The sequence below is a fragment of the Simochromis diagramma genome, unplaced genomic scaffold, assembly GCF_900408965.1.
Source record: "Simochromis diagramma unplaced genomic scaffold, fSimDia1.1 OVJJ01000822.1, whole genome shotgun sequence".
Classification (NCBI taxonomy): domain Eukaryota; kingdom Metazoa; phylum Chordata; class Actinopteri; order Cichliformes; family Cichlidae; genus Simochromis; species Simochromis diagramma.
Genome location: NW_024387520.1, coordinates 3,610,061 through 3,625,759, shown reverse-complemented (window position 1 = coordinate 3,625,759; position 15,699 = coordinate 3,610,061). Strand labels below are relative to the sequence as shown.

Genomic DNA, 15,699 nt, shown 5'->3' with positions numbered 1-15,699 from the left:
TATGTATTTATTCTGTTATTAATCTGATTGCAAATACATTTTCCTAATCGCTACTCTGGTCTCTGTACTCCTTGGTTGCCTTTCCTTTATTTAGCTGCTACCGATTAAAAAAAAACAAAAAAACTTTTATACACCTCTCCCTCTTTTTCACATTACACAGACAGCCGTTTCTCAGAAAGGCAGCGGTGTTCACTTAAGTTGTTCATCTGGGTTCAGAGCAGCGACCAAACCGCACGCACACATGGTAACGCTGCTCACACAAATCACACAAGTGTATAACCTACTTTTCCCTCATTTACGTATTTTTTGACTTGCAAATGTGGATGACCAAACTCTGCAGTGAAGTTTTACCTTAGATGTGCATTATGGTGTTGAAATTGCACTTATGTGCTTGCTTACAATTCTTGAATGAGCAGCAATAACTACACGTAAATAAGCTCTTATGTAACGAGCACTTTATTTATTTTTATTGAAGACATATTTACATGTACCCTAAACTACAGGAGGGAGTATTAACAGATTGTTGAGTAGTGTTATGGTTATTTATTTATTTTTTTGTCAGCGATCATATACAAACACAGTCTTCTTAGCGAGATGTATGAATCTTTCAGTACGACCGTGACTTCGATTTAACGAGTTCATGTTCAGCACTATTCAGTAGGCTAGTCTATTTGCTAAACTACGTAAATTGCAATAAGTTTTCAAATGTTTCATTATACTGTATATCATACTTAAATCAATGCGTGGAGCATCTCATCTCTTAACTTTAGTTATTATCTGAAATCAGAAGTCACGATGTCACTCTTTAGGCGGAGCCTCCCGTCATGCACCTTAAATCAGTCTATCGGTGCTAAGAAACGCATCGTCTTCAACTCAGCTCGGAAATGTCCTCGATGAAGGACTTAAACGTGACCTTTGAAACTATCAACGAAGACGGTAGTTATTCTGAAGGAGATACTATAGTGGGCACAGTTAGTTTCAGGCTGACAAAAGAGGTTAAAGTTAAGAGCCTTTCTGTAAAAGCCAAAGGAGACGTCAAGGCAGAATGGACAGAAGGAACAGGATATTTCCAGATTACCCACACTGCAAAAAGGAGATATTTTAAAGTGAAGGAGTACTTAATTGCAAAAAATGGTAAAGGTGAGAGGCTTTAACACACTTGGAAGAATGCAAGGGTTAAATTGAGCAGCAGACATAAAGAAAACACTACATTTAAGGAATATAACCTGGCTTCAATGATCAGCAGTAAATTGCAAGTATATCACTGTAGCTCTGTGACAAAGCCGACATTTGCTGACAAGTGTTTAACCGTTTCTTGCAGGCACTGTACTTCCCAAAGGGGTCCACACGTTTAGGTTCGGGCTCAAAATCCCAGAGGGGTAAGTGGGAATTTGAATTATTAGTACTGTCATACGATGCTTTAGCAAATGCATGCATTTCCCACTGGTTTTGTTTACAGGAGCATGCCTTCATCCTTCAAGGGGGTATATGGAAAAATTGTGTACATGTTTGAAGCAAATATGTCCAGGAGCTGGTGGTGGCCTTCTAAAGTTAAAAAGAAGATCAACTTCATATCCAAGACGTTTCAACAGTTTTGGGAAGTGATGGTAAACACTGCACTGATACGTGCTATAAATGTGATATTTGGAAAGTGCTTTGTGAAAAAACTCACATTAAAAATCACACGCATTAAATTGTAAACATGTTTGTCTATGTGGTCTGTCATAGCATCCACAATCTGGTACAGTGAGTAAAAACATAGGTGGGCTCTCCCAGGGATGGGTCCAAATGTCTGCTACCACTGACAGGAATGTTTGCACTCCAGGTACAGTAACTTCACGCTGCGCAGCGAGTGTTGATAGATTTAAAAATGCAGTTTAATGTTCTGATTTGATTTTTACAGGTGAAACTATATCTGTTGTTGCCAAAATCTGCAACTCCTCTTCCAAGAACACGAGGCCCAAATTCAAACTTGAACAAAAAACAGTATTTCGCTGCAATGAGTCTACTAAGAAGTGGGTGATGAATCTGTTCAAAGAGGTCGGGGAAACTATCAGTCCAAATTCAGAGCGAACTGTCTCCTGCCAGTTGAAGATTCCTGATGATGCCATCTCCACTATCCATAACTGTGAAATCATCTCAGTTGAATATTACATAAAGGTATGAAACAATTTCTTGGTGACATCACATCCCCTCAGAAATAAAACTGCTTTGTTTCTAAACATGTGTGAATAAATATGCTACATGTGAAATGTGTGTCTCAACTATGTATTAATTAGAACAGATAATAATAATTCTTTACAAGTTTCTCAATTTCTGACTGTTTCCCAGGTGTATCTGGACATTAGCTTTGCCTTTGACCCAGAGGTGGTGTTTCCACTGGTCATCGTTCCTTCCAGATATGCAGCCATTCAGCCTGGTGAGGCTGTGGGGCCTCACCCACCTGGGACAACTGTGGTCACAAGTTAAAGCAACTTCACTTCCCCTGCCTTCCACACTGGATTTGGCTCTGAGCCCAAAGTGTCAGGTCACTACCCCACCCCAGATGCTACTCAGCATGATAATATAACAAGTGGCAATTCTAACTAGTGGTCACACGGTGCTACTGCACAGGGGATTTCAGCTCCAGTTTTTAAAGCACCTTTAATGCAACATCCAGGTCCTACTCTGACTACTTTTCTACAGGGGGAACAACCTCCATTATATACGTCCATTTACCAGCATCAAAATGAAACACTGTGAGTGTAAGTGAATGGGCCAAATATTAATAGCAGGGGACACCTCAAAAGTCACAGTTGGGTATGGGTTAAACAGGGTTCAGAAGGCAGAATCATAAAGCTGCCCCCTTCTTGTTGATGATCAACTGGCAGGACAGAAGAGGCCTTCCAGCTGTTGTCCCACAAAGGAATTAAATGTGTTATACAAAAACTGTGTTTTTAATATTTAATGTTTTGGAGGGAAAATAAGACTAACTGGACAAATCATGAATGTGTTCAGTTGCAGAAAGTTTCTATGTCCCATACCTTATTTAGACGTAGCTGGCCATATACTATACCAAGTAATCAGAGCTGTACCCCAAAACTGTGACTTTTAAAGGGCCTGAAAAATGGGACTGGGGGTTAAATCATGTGACTGAGCAGTTTTCACCTCTTGATATCAGTAGGGTAACCAGAGACACAAGAAGTGACAGAACAAACAATAAGAGAAGTAAGTGATTTTCCTTTAGTCAGTCTTCTACTCTCTATACTCCACATAACAATTTGTTTAACAACAGACATGTTTTTAGTTATAGATCACATTTTTATATTTGTTATTATAATTTTGCTTGTTTTTTCAGTGTTTTGAAAACTGGAATGTAAATGCATTGTCTGTTGTTTTAAATATATATAAAAAACAATGTCACATATAGTTTGTGCTTATGCTTAGAGATTTGAGGTGAAAGGTCTGTTTAGCAGTGTTATCCTTAGGAGTATGCTGCACTTTACTTTGAAAAATATTGAATTGTTTATGTTGTTCTATGTATGGTGGCATATCAAATTCTTGAGGCAAAACACTTAGCATTACTCCTAGCTTATGGTTTTTGTGATGACCAACATGGTCTCTGTTAAACCACTTACTGTTTTATACTGCAATGCCTTCACTGTCAGCTGAAACAGACTCAGAAGCACTTTTCACATCTGATTACTGTCAATGGGAAGCTTTTGTTTTGAAAAATTGCTGATAAAATCTTATAACTGAGAGCTTTCATTATTAAAATTAGATGTTTCTGAGCACTGTGATCATAGCATGACAGCATCTTGATAACATCCAATAAAATAACTTGATGGATGGTTAAAGGCATAAACTGCCACCAGGTGAATGTCTAAACTTGGATGTATGTGTCACAGTGCTATCAAAGGGATAGAGGGTCATTCCTCAACCTGCACAGCAGCTGCAATGTAATGTGTTATCGTAATGTACATGAAACAAAGAAGCTTTATAGAAGGTTTTTGGTTATAATATAATGATTACTTATTAGTCAAAGCTGAAAAAATCAAGAGTAAAGCCTCTAATATATTGTAGAAAATCAGCGGTTGCCTTCTGTGGTAAAACAGTTATTTCCTAAGATGAATTGGAACAAATTGGAATATTAAAACATTATGAAAATGCAAACGGTTAATTGGATTTTTTGATGAATCCAGGGGGACAAACACATTTTGGCTGTGTGTGATGAGAGAAGAGATTGGTTTGCCCTGAGCAATAGTATAGCAAGTTGCCATAGATAAACGCTGGACTTAAGAAGATTGTAGCATAAAGGTGAGATATATTGCTTTTAAGAGCTTTGAACAGTGGTGATGACCATTTTTACCGCACACAACATGTCAGTAACACTCTGCCATTATATGCCCAATTTAACCAAACAGGGGCGTGGGGAGGGAGAGAGCGAGCGAGCATGGAAAAAACATCTCGCCAGCACAAAAGTAGCTACGATAGGTAACAGAGAACTGCACAAGAGTTTAGACTCAGAATAAAAACACTGTAAAGAACGTTTTGACTCATCTACACATGTTAGAGCAGGTCGGTCATTGTGAGTGCTTGCATTTATTTATGTCCTTCCGTTTTTGCTCTGAGCTCATAGTTTTCCACTGCTGCCTCTTTGGGAGATGCACCAATGTGTTTTCTCACACCTCTGTGTGTTTGTACATTTCATCATACAAAAGTGGTAAGTGTGGTCAGAGATTTAGGGGGCAGGTTGTTCTACTTTCCATTGTTTGCCTCACTTTTAACACATTTAGGAAGAGTGTTACCTTTTCCATTAAAGACCATCACTGATTTGTTAAGACATTGTTTTTTTTTTCTTTTCTCCACTTCCAACGAGAGTTACACTAGGTAATAATGTCAAGAATAATGCTACATACTACTTTTATAACATACATTACGCCCTACTGTGGGAAGTACTTAAGAAAAACCATCAAAAAACCACTGTATGCCCACACGTCAACTTGCCCTACATGCGATGCATGCAAGAAGCAGTTAGGAAACCACAATAACTTACCGCAGCATTTCATCTCCTGTGGGGAAACAAAAAACAAGGTTAGGTCACACTACAAACTGACAGTTGGTTCCCATCTATTGAGTGATACTAACCAGTATAAATACTAAAAACAGCCAGGCAGTCTGAAGCAGCAGTCTGGTGTGAAAATCAGAAAACTGGAATATATTTATAAAAACAATCACAAAGCTCACAGGGGGTATTCCTCCTGCTTTACCAAACTTTACCAAAACTGTCCTAAAGATTAAACACAGCGCTCAATACTAAGCACCACATTGACTCAGACCTAACACTGTTATCTTTGCCCTACCTCTTTAGCAATGGACCACTCTAGTCCAGTCACACCACCAATCTCAACAAAGGATTTCCATGAAATACTGACACCTCAAATTAAGAAATCCTAACTGCTTGCACTCGCCTATGGGTAGTGCTAACTCCAAGATTCCAGCTCTCACACAACTAATTAATTAATAATCTACTTACAATTTTATCTGTTGGAAATCCACCACTAGATGGAGACAAATAGGTGAGAAAAAGCAAATGTTTGTACTGGATGTTGGTAGAGGATGCTGAGTATTTTTTTATTTAGCCTCAGAGCTTTGTGAAAGTGAGTAACTTGTATGTAAATGAGGAACTATATGTACAACAATCAGAGCTTAGAGAAGGATAATATATAGTTTCAAATGTGGGCTGCGTAAAATGATGTGTTTCTTAGTCTGTATATGCATGCAGAAATGAGTTTTGTATGTGACTCACATATTTATTATATGCATGACTAGGGGAATTTAATTCAGCTGTGTTTCACCGAATCGTGTTTCTGATAAAAGAAACCAGAACATCAACAGTATTGTGATGATCATCACCATTTACAAGTGGTAAGCGCTGTGTATGGAAATTAATAGTTTAAGCTATTACATAATTTAGTATTCCTTGACGTTCTTTTACTAACCATTTTGTGCTTGCAAAATTTATCAATTTCGATGCTTGTCTCCATTTTCGAACTGAAGATGTGAACTTAAGCAGTAGATCAATGGCTTACAATGGATTGGACTGTGGAGAGGACAAATACGTACATTTGAAGCCTGACAGCATCTGGTATATACACAACTTTGGATAAACTGGGCTGTTCAAAAGGCCATTTGTATAAACTGCCCCTTTAAACAGCCCAGAGGAAGAGACATCTGTGTAACTGGTAGAGTCTAAAAACCCAAGCACAATACTACTACTACTACTATTATTATTATTATTATAATAATAATAATAATAATAATAGTAATGGTAATGATAACAACAACAACAACAACAATAATAATAATAATAATAATAATAGTAATAGTAATGATAACAATAATAATAATAATAATAAAGTCAGCAATAAGTAGGATACCTACTGTTTTACCTACATGTTTTCTTAGTTACTGATGTTTAGAGAGGCCACACTTGTTATGGTTCACAGGAGTTGAGGAGTGAGCGATGAAAGTGATGCTACGGTATTTCTCTGGACTGGTTGTTTGCTGCTCTATGAGTTCAGCAGAAGAAGGTGAACCCACAGCTGAGAGTGGTTCCCTAGTGGGTAGGGGGATCATATTTCAGGTTCAATATTATAGTTACGTTCTTCCTAGTCTGAACCTCAGACAAGAACTGGCCAGAAGAATTGAGCTTTCTGAAGTTCTGCTTAGAGAACTAAGACAGAAACACCATCACCTGTATCTCACAACACATCTTAATGATTTGCCTTCTCAGTGTTGCCATAATATTTTCGAGACAGGGAGGAAGCAAAACTGATTAGACTAAACACTAGACGAGAGGCCATCAAAATAAAACGGGAAACATGAGACAGACTAAGACACCGACTTGACACTGAGACCAGGACACATGACTGACAGGGGGTCATAGGAGATGTACGAACATGTCAACATGGGGCACAGTAACAGAAGCCTAAAGACTAGAAACTAAGGATATAACACACAGTGGCAGATCAATAGGGAGCACTAAAACCACGAATAACACTAAATTAAATAATATAAATTAATAAACACACGCGCACACACACACACACACACACACTAAACTCAGGACCATGACACAACGACGTTATTGGGATCATTGTAATGTGTACAATAAACTAAGCAATCACAACAGGCAGAGTAATTGCTGAAGGGCCTATCGGACAATTATAACCCAGCGTGTCCACAAAATAATTGACACTAAAATCTACACTGCAATCTGGAAGAGTTAAATTGTTTCGACTGATTTTTTTTTTTTTTTTTTTTTTTTTTACCGTTCAGACCAAACTGCATGCAGACTTTCTTAGAAACAAGTCTTTTTCCGCATAATCACGGGCGAGCCAAAATCAGTCCACGTCACAGAATTCAGCGCAATTCGGCACAAAGGACACGATGGTTTCGTTTCAACACCCAGATGGGACGAATCTGAATCATTGCTGACGAAACAAAACAAAGTCTCTCTGCTGAATGGGACGGAATATCTCCGAATAATTATACCGATACCCAATGCTCGCATCCTACACACAGGGCAAATGCTTTTGCCCAGTCTGACTCTGACGAGTGATTTTGGTGATGCAAAAGTTTATAAGAGCATCCTTCAATTTTCTTAGCCCGGGGTTGGAGCCTATCACTGCTGTCACGGGGTGAAATTTGCGATACTCTATACAGTTTTTGATCGCTAGTCCATGGACTAGCGATCAATTACCAGTACATCATAAGCATATTTTAATAGCTTTCGGGGTTTTACTGGAATATACTTTAAAAACCTGCCAATTTGCTGTGAATGATCTTCTTCTTGTGAACATCGTTTGTGGCCTGGTAGTTTTTCTCACATCACCCTAAACTGCGTAAATATATGACGTTTCTCTTTATATGATATTTAGATGTTGTGATATTGGGTAGAATCATAAATTACGATCTCACTATTTAGGCGGAGCTTCCTGTCATATCTTGCTTCAGTTTATCAGTTCCTAGAAAAACGCTCTGCATTTCACTCGGCTCTGAAATGTCTCCGATAAAGAACTTAAATGTGACTTTTGAAACAATCAGTGACAACAGCAGTTATTCTGAAGGCGATACTATAGTGGGTACAGTCAGTTTCAGACTGACAAAAGAAGTCAAAGTCAAGAGCGTTTATGTAAAAGCCAAAGGGGACGCTAACGTAGAATGGACAGAAGTAGGTGTACCTGTCGAGAGACTGCAAAGTGCGCGCAGGAGATATTTCAAAGTGAAGGAATACTTGGTTGCAGAAAACGATGAAGGTAGGATGTCAAAGTCAAACAGAGTTTGTTGTACTTAAAGGTGTTTGTAGCTATGAAATTTATCAGGAAATTTGGCAATGTGTTGTATTAAAAAGCAAAATTGCTACAGTTAGATTCCTTACTTTAAAAAAAAAAGTTTTTTTTTCTTTTTATGAAGTGAAGAGTCTGAGGAAAGATATATCCCAAAATAATAAGAACAAAAATCTAAATAAATAAATGAATAAATAAAGACATGTTATCGAGGTGTGCATGATAGATTCCAGGTCAAACCACAAAAAAGATTGAACTAATTCAAGTTGGTTAACTTGTCTTTTATTATCTGTTATTGGCAGCTATAGTTAAAAAATATTAACACTTTTATCTGTAATGCCAAACAAAACAAAAGCCAGACAAAAGGAAGTATCAATGGGTTAAATAGTGTAGCAGAGATAAAGAAAACAGTTAACTTTGAGAATATGAGATTGAGATCAAATGTTAATCAAACGACTCTTGCAGGGACTGTTCTTCCAAAAAGAGTGCACATCTTTAAGTTCAGGCTCAAAATCCCAGAGGGGTAAGTGAGAATTTGCAGCATCCAACATTTATACATATCTTGCTTTTGCAAATGAATGCATTCCTGATTAGTTCTGTTATACAGAAGGATGCCTTCGTCCTTTAAGGGAAAACATGGAAATATTGTCTACACCTTTGAAGCCAAGGTATCTAGGAGATGGCGACTGCCTTCGAAAGTGCTAAAAGAGATCAACTTTGTCTCAAAGTCCTGTCCACACACTCCTCAAATGATGGTAAACACTAGAGTGACATATGTTAAACATCAGATTTTTGGAAAATGTGTTCTAACTATTCAATAAAAAATGTTTCAGATTCAAAAACCTGAATTACCTTTTACACTTTAAAGTTTTTTGTTTATACATCTTGGGGATAGTCATCAGTTCAAACATACCAACAGTGCAAATGTAACATACAAGAGAATTCAGCGTTGATTATACCTGGACTAGATCTGAAGCCTAAAAACAACATTGAGGTATTTTCTTCTGCATTTTCTCCACATGAGGCATTAAGTTGATCTGGAAAAATGTTTATTTGGTTTGTTATAGTGTCCACAGTCCAGTTCAGTGCGTAAAAAGATGAGTGGTCTCTCCAAGGGACAGGTCCAGATCTGTGCTACCATTAACAGAGGAGTTTGTTCTCCAGGTAAAGTATCTGCAACGTGCTCTAGCAAATGTTGATAGACTAAAAAAAAAAAAAAAATGCAGCTTATTGTTAATATTTGCTTTTGACAGGTGAAACCTTGTCTGTTGTCGCCAAAATCTGCAACTCCTCTTCCAGGAACACAAGGCTCAAATTCAAACTTCAGCAGGTAACGGTGTACAGTTGCCAGGACAACACTAATAGCAGCAAGGAAACGCTGTTCAAAATGGTCGGAGACACTATCCGTCCAAACTCAGAGCAAACTGCCTCCTGCCAGCTGAAAGTTCCCAGCGATGCCATTCCCACCCTCCATAACTGTGAAATCATCTCAGTTGAATATTACATAAAGGTATGAAACAATACATGATTTGTATTACCTCAGAAATGAACCTGCTTTTTTGCAAACATTTGTGGATAAATAATAAAAAGTAAATATGTGTCTTAACACAACATTGCAGATTATAATGCTTTACAAGTTTCTTCATCTCTGACTGTTTCCCAGGTGTATCTGGACGTTAGTTTTGCCCTTGACCCAGAGGTGGTGTTTCCACTGGTCATCCTTCCTTCTAAATTTGCTCCAGCTCAGAGTCGTGAGGCTGTGGGGCCTGAGACAGTTGAGTCTCCAGCTTACAGCGAGTTCACATCCTCTACTTTCACCACTGGATTGGATCCTATACTCACAGGGTCAGGTGTTTATCAATACCCCACCCCAGATCCCACTCCGCATGCAAATATAACAAGTGATTATAACCAGTGGCCACAAGGTGCTGCTTCACAGGGTTCAGTTCCAGCTTTCATAGCACCATCTGTGCAACATCCAGGCCCTACTGCTCTCCATGGAGAAGAACCTCCACTATATTTGTCCATTTACCAGCATCAGAATGAATGAATGACTGTAGAAGCTGAACTGGATTTATTAAGCGAATAAGCCAAAAATAAACTGTAAGCAATTTCTTTAGACACTTGGATAATTGTTCAGACATTTTTTCGTACTGAGAATGTTACCTTGAAATGAACTGAATATACTTTTTGGGATTCCTAACCTGGATGATTGAGCATGTGTCAAGACATTTTGTAAATCCTACATATGAATATATTCCTGGTCCCAGACTGTCTCAAGATGTACCATAATGTTTCTGACTTTTTGTGGGTAACATGTATCGGAAAATGTGACATAGAGCTGGGCTTTTAGGAGTTATGGTGAACAACTCCAGTCCAATTGACATCCTCCACTGATGTTGCTTTTTTTTATTTTTTGTTTTTTCAAAGGCCAAAACATGCATTGCCTACTTTTTGTGCTAGTATTGTGTTTGCGTCCCTCATTGAAGATAAAAATAAATATAAGCTTATTAAAGTTTGATAAAACTGAATATTTTAACATTTAATTTAGATCTTTATTCATTCATGTTGATTCATTGGTTCATATGTGCAACAAACTTTTTTGTTCTTTTTACTAAAACATGTTTTATACCCAAGCTTAAAGATCATTAAGTAGGAAATAATTTTGAATCATAAGCCTGAAATTTATCAGCTGAAAACAGGACAAAAAATGTTTTGCTCCAGCTGTTTTTATGTGCAGGGAGTAGGGAATTTTATCCCGATAGCATCCTATGTGGTGAATCTTTACAGAGAAAAACACCACATAACCATTCAGCCCCACAAACATTCCTCAAAGACTTGTTGTCTTGCTAAAACAGATTTACACCCCTTTAAACCTAATTAGTATTCCATGGAGTCGTAGCACCTTGGTTTCAGGCAATAACTCATGTGTGCCACAGTGGCAAACATTGCATGTTTACCAGTAAAGGTGGTATCGGTTGCAATGGTTTTCTAGTGGAAGGAGAGACTGTACTGTTAGCATTTGTAAAAAGGTCTGCCAGTCATGGGTGGAGAATAGGGACAGCACTTGTAAGAGTGATCTTGAATAGTTTAAACTCCTTTGGACAGTTGTAAAGCATTTCATTGCAAACAAAGACATCTAAATGATACTTAAACATTTCATTCCTCCTTAAGAGGATTAAAAAGTGTCACATGGTCACTATTTATTGTATTTATTGCTCATCTATTGATATTGTGAATGCTTAGCTCCTCCCACCTGCTGCTGTTGCTCAGACAACACAAGCACGTGACCATAGGATAGGCTACTTTCGCCTGCCACCAAAATGGGAAAAGTAATACTGAAGATCTGTTTTTTCCTCTTCATCATTTTCAAAGGTAACATGTGTCGCTGTTTACCTCATTAATATAGCTGTTATTTTTAAAAAACAGTTTTAATTTTAGCTGTTCGAACTGTTGTAAACATTTCTTAAGTAGCTGAAAGGCACTTTGCAAGTGATGAAGCTGATAAAAGAGATAACAAATTTAATCTGTCTATACAAACAAAAACTGTGGGTGAGAAGTTTAAGGTCATGCCCAAAATTTCTTGTTTTCACTGAAAGCTCGTACATATATTGATAAAAACCGCTGACAGGGTTTGAACCATTGATTTTTACATTAAAATGTTTTTCTTTGAAACTTTCTTTGAAATGTCAAACTATCATATGTTCACAGCATTCATGCCCTTCCAGACCTTTTTTTATTGTAGCTGTAACTTTGTTGAAGTAATGTGGATACATTTCATTCCTTTCTATGCGCCCTGGGACTGGCTTTGTTCTGTTATGTGTGGGTTCAGACAAAGATCATAGCTTACAGCAGCACCCGCAGGTTGCCGGATTTCATTCCCTTGTAGATGTCAGCATTTTTGGGATCACTGCTTTTGTTAATGGTACCTAATGAATTGTGAGTTGGTTTAAAAGAGAAACAGGTCTGCAGGTGTCATTTTCTCAAAAACCACCAGATCTTTGCCCTATTTGTAAAGCAAAGCAGGTGCAGTTATAACTCCTGTATTACATCAGAACTATGAAAAAACAGCAGTGTTTAAAATGAAGGGCATATTTATAGACTATAACTGATTGACACCTCTAAAGGCTTTTATTTAAACAGCTAGATTTACATTTTTTTATATGTAATAAAGTGTGAACTTCACTGCTTGGTCAGTTAGTCTTGGTTTCAAATGCATTACGCATAGGTTCAGTCAGTGGTTTCAAAGCACAGCATTGTAGAGCTAAACAGATGAAGCTCCATTACAGGATTTATCAACCTTTAAGAAACAATAACAACAACAAAAAAATAAACATATGTTTGTTTATTTAGTTGTTTTACTGTTGAATGAAGTGCTCTTGTGTGGTTACAAACTGCATGTTGAGCCATGTTTGCCTGGATTTGCATGTGTTTGTCCACTTAAGTAGTAATGTTAATGTGGTTGACACACAGAAAATGAGTACAGCAGAGAGCAGTTGTAGGTTACCTAGATAAGGTTGTGGTTCTCTACAGGTAAGCCTGTGGGCTTGGTACTGACTGCTAACCAGTTATATTACCTTGTTTTAAATAATAAGATATACAGCTTTTTGCATATCAGACATACCAAATGCATCTTTTAACAAACATTTATTACATATAATTTATGGGTACTTTAATTATTTATTCTTTGATGTTTTATTTGTATGTTGTCATCCACAGAGCTGTCTGCCTTAAAGATTCAAAACAAGCTGCTGGGTAAATGTCTGCAGGTTACAGAAGGAACCGAAGGAGATAGAGTGTCACTGGGCGAATGCAGCCCACGCTCACCTATACAGGAATGGCGTTGGCACCAAGAGAGCCAGGCTGTCAGCAACTACCACACTGGAGAATGTCTGACTGCACCAAGGAGAGCAATATGAAGGTGTGCATCTGCAGCCCTGTGTCTTCAGAACTGCAAGTGGCAAGGATGGTGATAGAAGAGAGCCAGGAAGCCAGGTATGGACATGCTCCAGAAAAGGCCACCTCACTGTGGTAGGGAAGGGGCTCCACCTTACTGCTACAAAAGAATCCACTTTGGTCTTCCTTTCAAGAGGACATAAGAAGGTAATAATATTAAGGATGGAGAAAAGAAATTTTCCACGTATGATAATAGCATCTTAATTACATTATTTTAAATGTATTTAAAAGCTAGAGAATATTGTTGAATGTTTTCACAAAGCTGAAAGATAAAAACATTTGCCTCTGGTTCTTTAGAAGCAGGGCAGCAGGTGGAGAACACTTGTCAGCCAGATGCTATGCAATGGGAAAACCAGCCAACATAAAAATATCAATCCTCACCTACATCTGGGGGAATCGTTGGAACCAGAGATTCTTTCCAGTCATATATCTGATGTATACAGACAGGAAGAAACAGGTAAGAAATTCTCAGCCATAATTTACCCAGTGTTGTGTATGTGCATGTAAACACATAACCATTTTAGAAGTCTTTGATTGAACCACTCCTATTTGGGTCTGTTTTAGACAATGACTTGCAATAAGATAAATTTATGCAAGACATAGTTTAAGCTTACAATCGGGGTTAAAGTAGTATTCTGGCACCTTTAGTTAAAGTTGTTCTTCTAGTGATGGCATTGAGATATTTGCTCAGTCATTAGAAAATCATGACATCCCATAACCACTTACACCTTTGACACATCCTTTTTTCCCCTCATCGGTGGGGTGTATTCATAGTGCAGACAAAGGAGTGTGCATAAATGGAGTAACAACAGCAAGTGGCAATAGTAACTTGAAATACAGCTCAAGAGATACCATCAAATACACAAACTGTTTTTGTGAAGCTTGTCTCACAAAATGTGTCTGCAAGCAAATGTGCAGTTGTTAAATTTTCAAAGGAGAGAAAAAAGTTGTAAATTTCCAGTGTAGCACTGGAAAAAGATTTAAGAAAGAGAGCAGAGAAAGATGAGAAATTATTTTCAAAGGTCTATTCATCTCACTGTTGAAATGCTAAATACTCAAAGAGCACTGAATACTGGAGTATGAGCATACATCAGCTGGTCACAGTTTGTACACAAATAAATGTCATACTATTAGAGTACCCAAACTACCCATGTCACACTTAACCCTTGGCTATAACAGTTATTTTTTTAATCCAAATGAAGTATAATATACACTTATGTCACATAATAATAATGATTCTATATTTTTTTATATAGATTTGACTCCTTCTTATTTTAGCACCAGATCCCCTGCAGATCCAATGATTTTTCTCCATGTGGACAGTGGTAAGATCTGCAAATAAAAATAATAAAATAATAATAATAGAAGAGTGAATGTCCAGTTTTATTTATGTAAATATTTGATTTATTGTTGATGTTTGTACACTATAGAAAGCAATATTTACTTTTCCAACACTAGATGGAGACAAATATAAGTGAGACAGCAAAGGTTGTAGTGGACGTAGAGAAGTTTTTTTTCAAACTGTGTTTCGACAAAAACCGATGATATGTATTTGCAGCAGTTACTAGTTAGCAGAGGAGTAAATATGAATTGCATAAAACAAATGATGCTTTTTTTGGTTTGTATTCACATACACATGTTTATAGAGATTTCCTGGAAAATGGCAATGGTGGTGTTAAGTTTATTATCTCTGTTCCTGGGGAGTGTGACTCTTTTCTTCAGTATTTACGCTGATAGGTGAGTGGCTAAAACACATAAAACATGCATTATTTATATAGATTCACTATTGGAATAAAACAAGTACTTCTTTACTTTTTAAATACTTAGTAATTTAAAGGTACACTCAGCATTTTATAGACTATACTATACTGTAATTATATAAATATACTTAAAATAGTTTGAAATGATCGTTATTATTATTATTATTATTATTAAGTATTGGTAGTAGTAGTAGTAGTAGTACACTGTGAGAAAGAACAGGAAATGTCTGCTATACTTATTAAAGGATTTGCAAACATGCGTGCAGTATAAAGAGGCAAAGAGTCTGTATTATTTTAAGGAGTTTCCATCCATTCGCTTCTGTTTATCCTTTTCAGGGTTGCGGGAGCCTATCCCAGCTGTCATAGGGTGAGAGGCAGGGGTACACCCTGAACAGGTCGCCAGTCTGTCGCAGGGCTAACACACAGAGACAGACAACCATTCGCTTTCTTGTAATTTCTTTAAGTAGTCTTCAGGAATAATTCTCCAAGCTTCTTGAAGGACATTCAAGGCTCTTCTTTGGATGCTAGGTACCTTTTTTCCTTTCTTTAAGATGATCCCACAGGTCCAGGCTCTGGGGAGGAGTCTTTTGGTGTTTGGGTCATTGTCATGTTGAAAAGTTAAGCTGTTGTTCATTAGATGCTTTACAGCTGTT

At 37.5% G+C, this 15,699-nt stretch overlaps 2 protein-coding genes and 1 long non-coding RNA gene across 3 annotated transcripts; all 3 read left to right on the top strand.

The window, feature by feature from the left end:
* The first annotated feature begins 792 nt into the window (after positions 1-792).
* On the top strand, positions 793-6,255 carry LOC120726246 (arrestin domain-containing protein 3-like). Its single transcript, XM_040019666.1, has 6 exons — positions 793-1,140; positions 1,322-1,379; positions 1,460-1,607; positions 1,729-1,825; positions 1,904-2,160; positions 2,332-6,255. The coding sequence occupies exons 1-6, from the start codon at positions 885-887 to the stop codon at positions 2,467-2,469; spliced, it is 954 nt and encodes a 317-aa protein (XP_039875600.1). The 5' UTR covers positions 793-884; the 3' UTR covers positions 2,470-6,255.
* Positions 6,256-7,069: 814 nt separating this feature from the next.
* On the top strand, positions 7,070-12,635 carry LOC120725898 (arrestin domain-containing protein 3-like). Its single transcript, XM_040018974.1, has 6 exons — positions 7,070-8,300; positions 8,796-8,853; positions 8,938-9,085; positions 9,398-9,494; positions 9,584-9,840; positions 9,994-12,635. The coding sequence occupies exons 1-6, from the start codon at positions 8,045-8,047 to the stop codon at positions 10,378-10,380; spliced, it is 1,203 nt and encodes a 400-aa protein (XP_039874908.1). The 5' UTR covers positions 7,070-8,044; the 3' UTR covers positions 10,381-12,635.
* A 66-nt stretch (positions 12,636-12,701) lies between these two features.
* On the top strand, positions 12,702-15,121 carry LOC120725895. The gene is made up of 4 exons (XR_005694252.1): positions 12,702-13,433; positions 13,584-13,743; positions 14,543-14,611; positions 14,933-15,121. It is a non-coding gene; the product is annotated as an uncharacterized LOC120725895 (long non-coding RNA).
* The last annotated feature ends 578 nt before the right edge of the window (positions 15,122-15,699 follow it).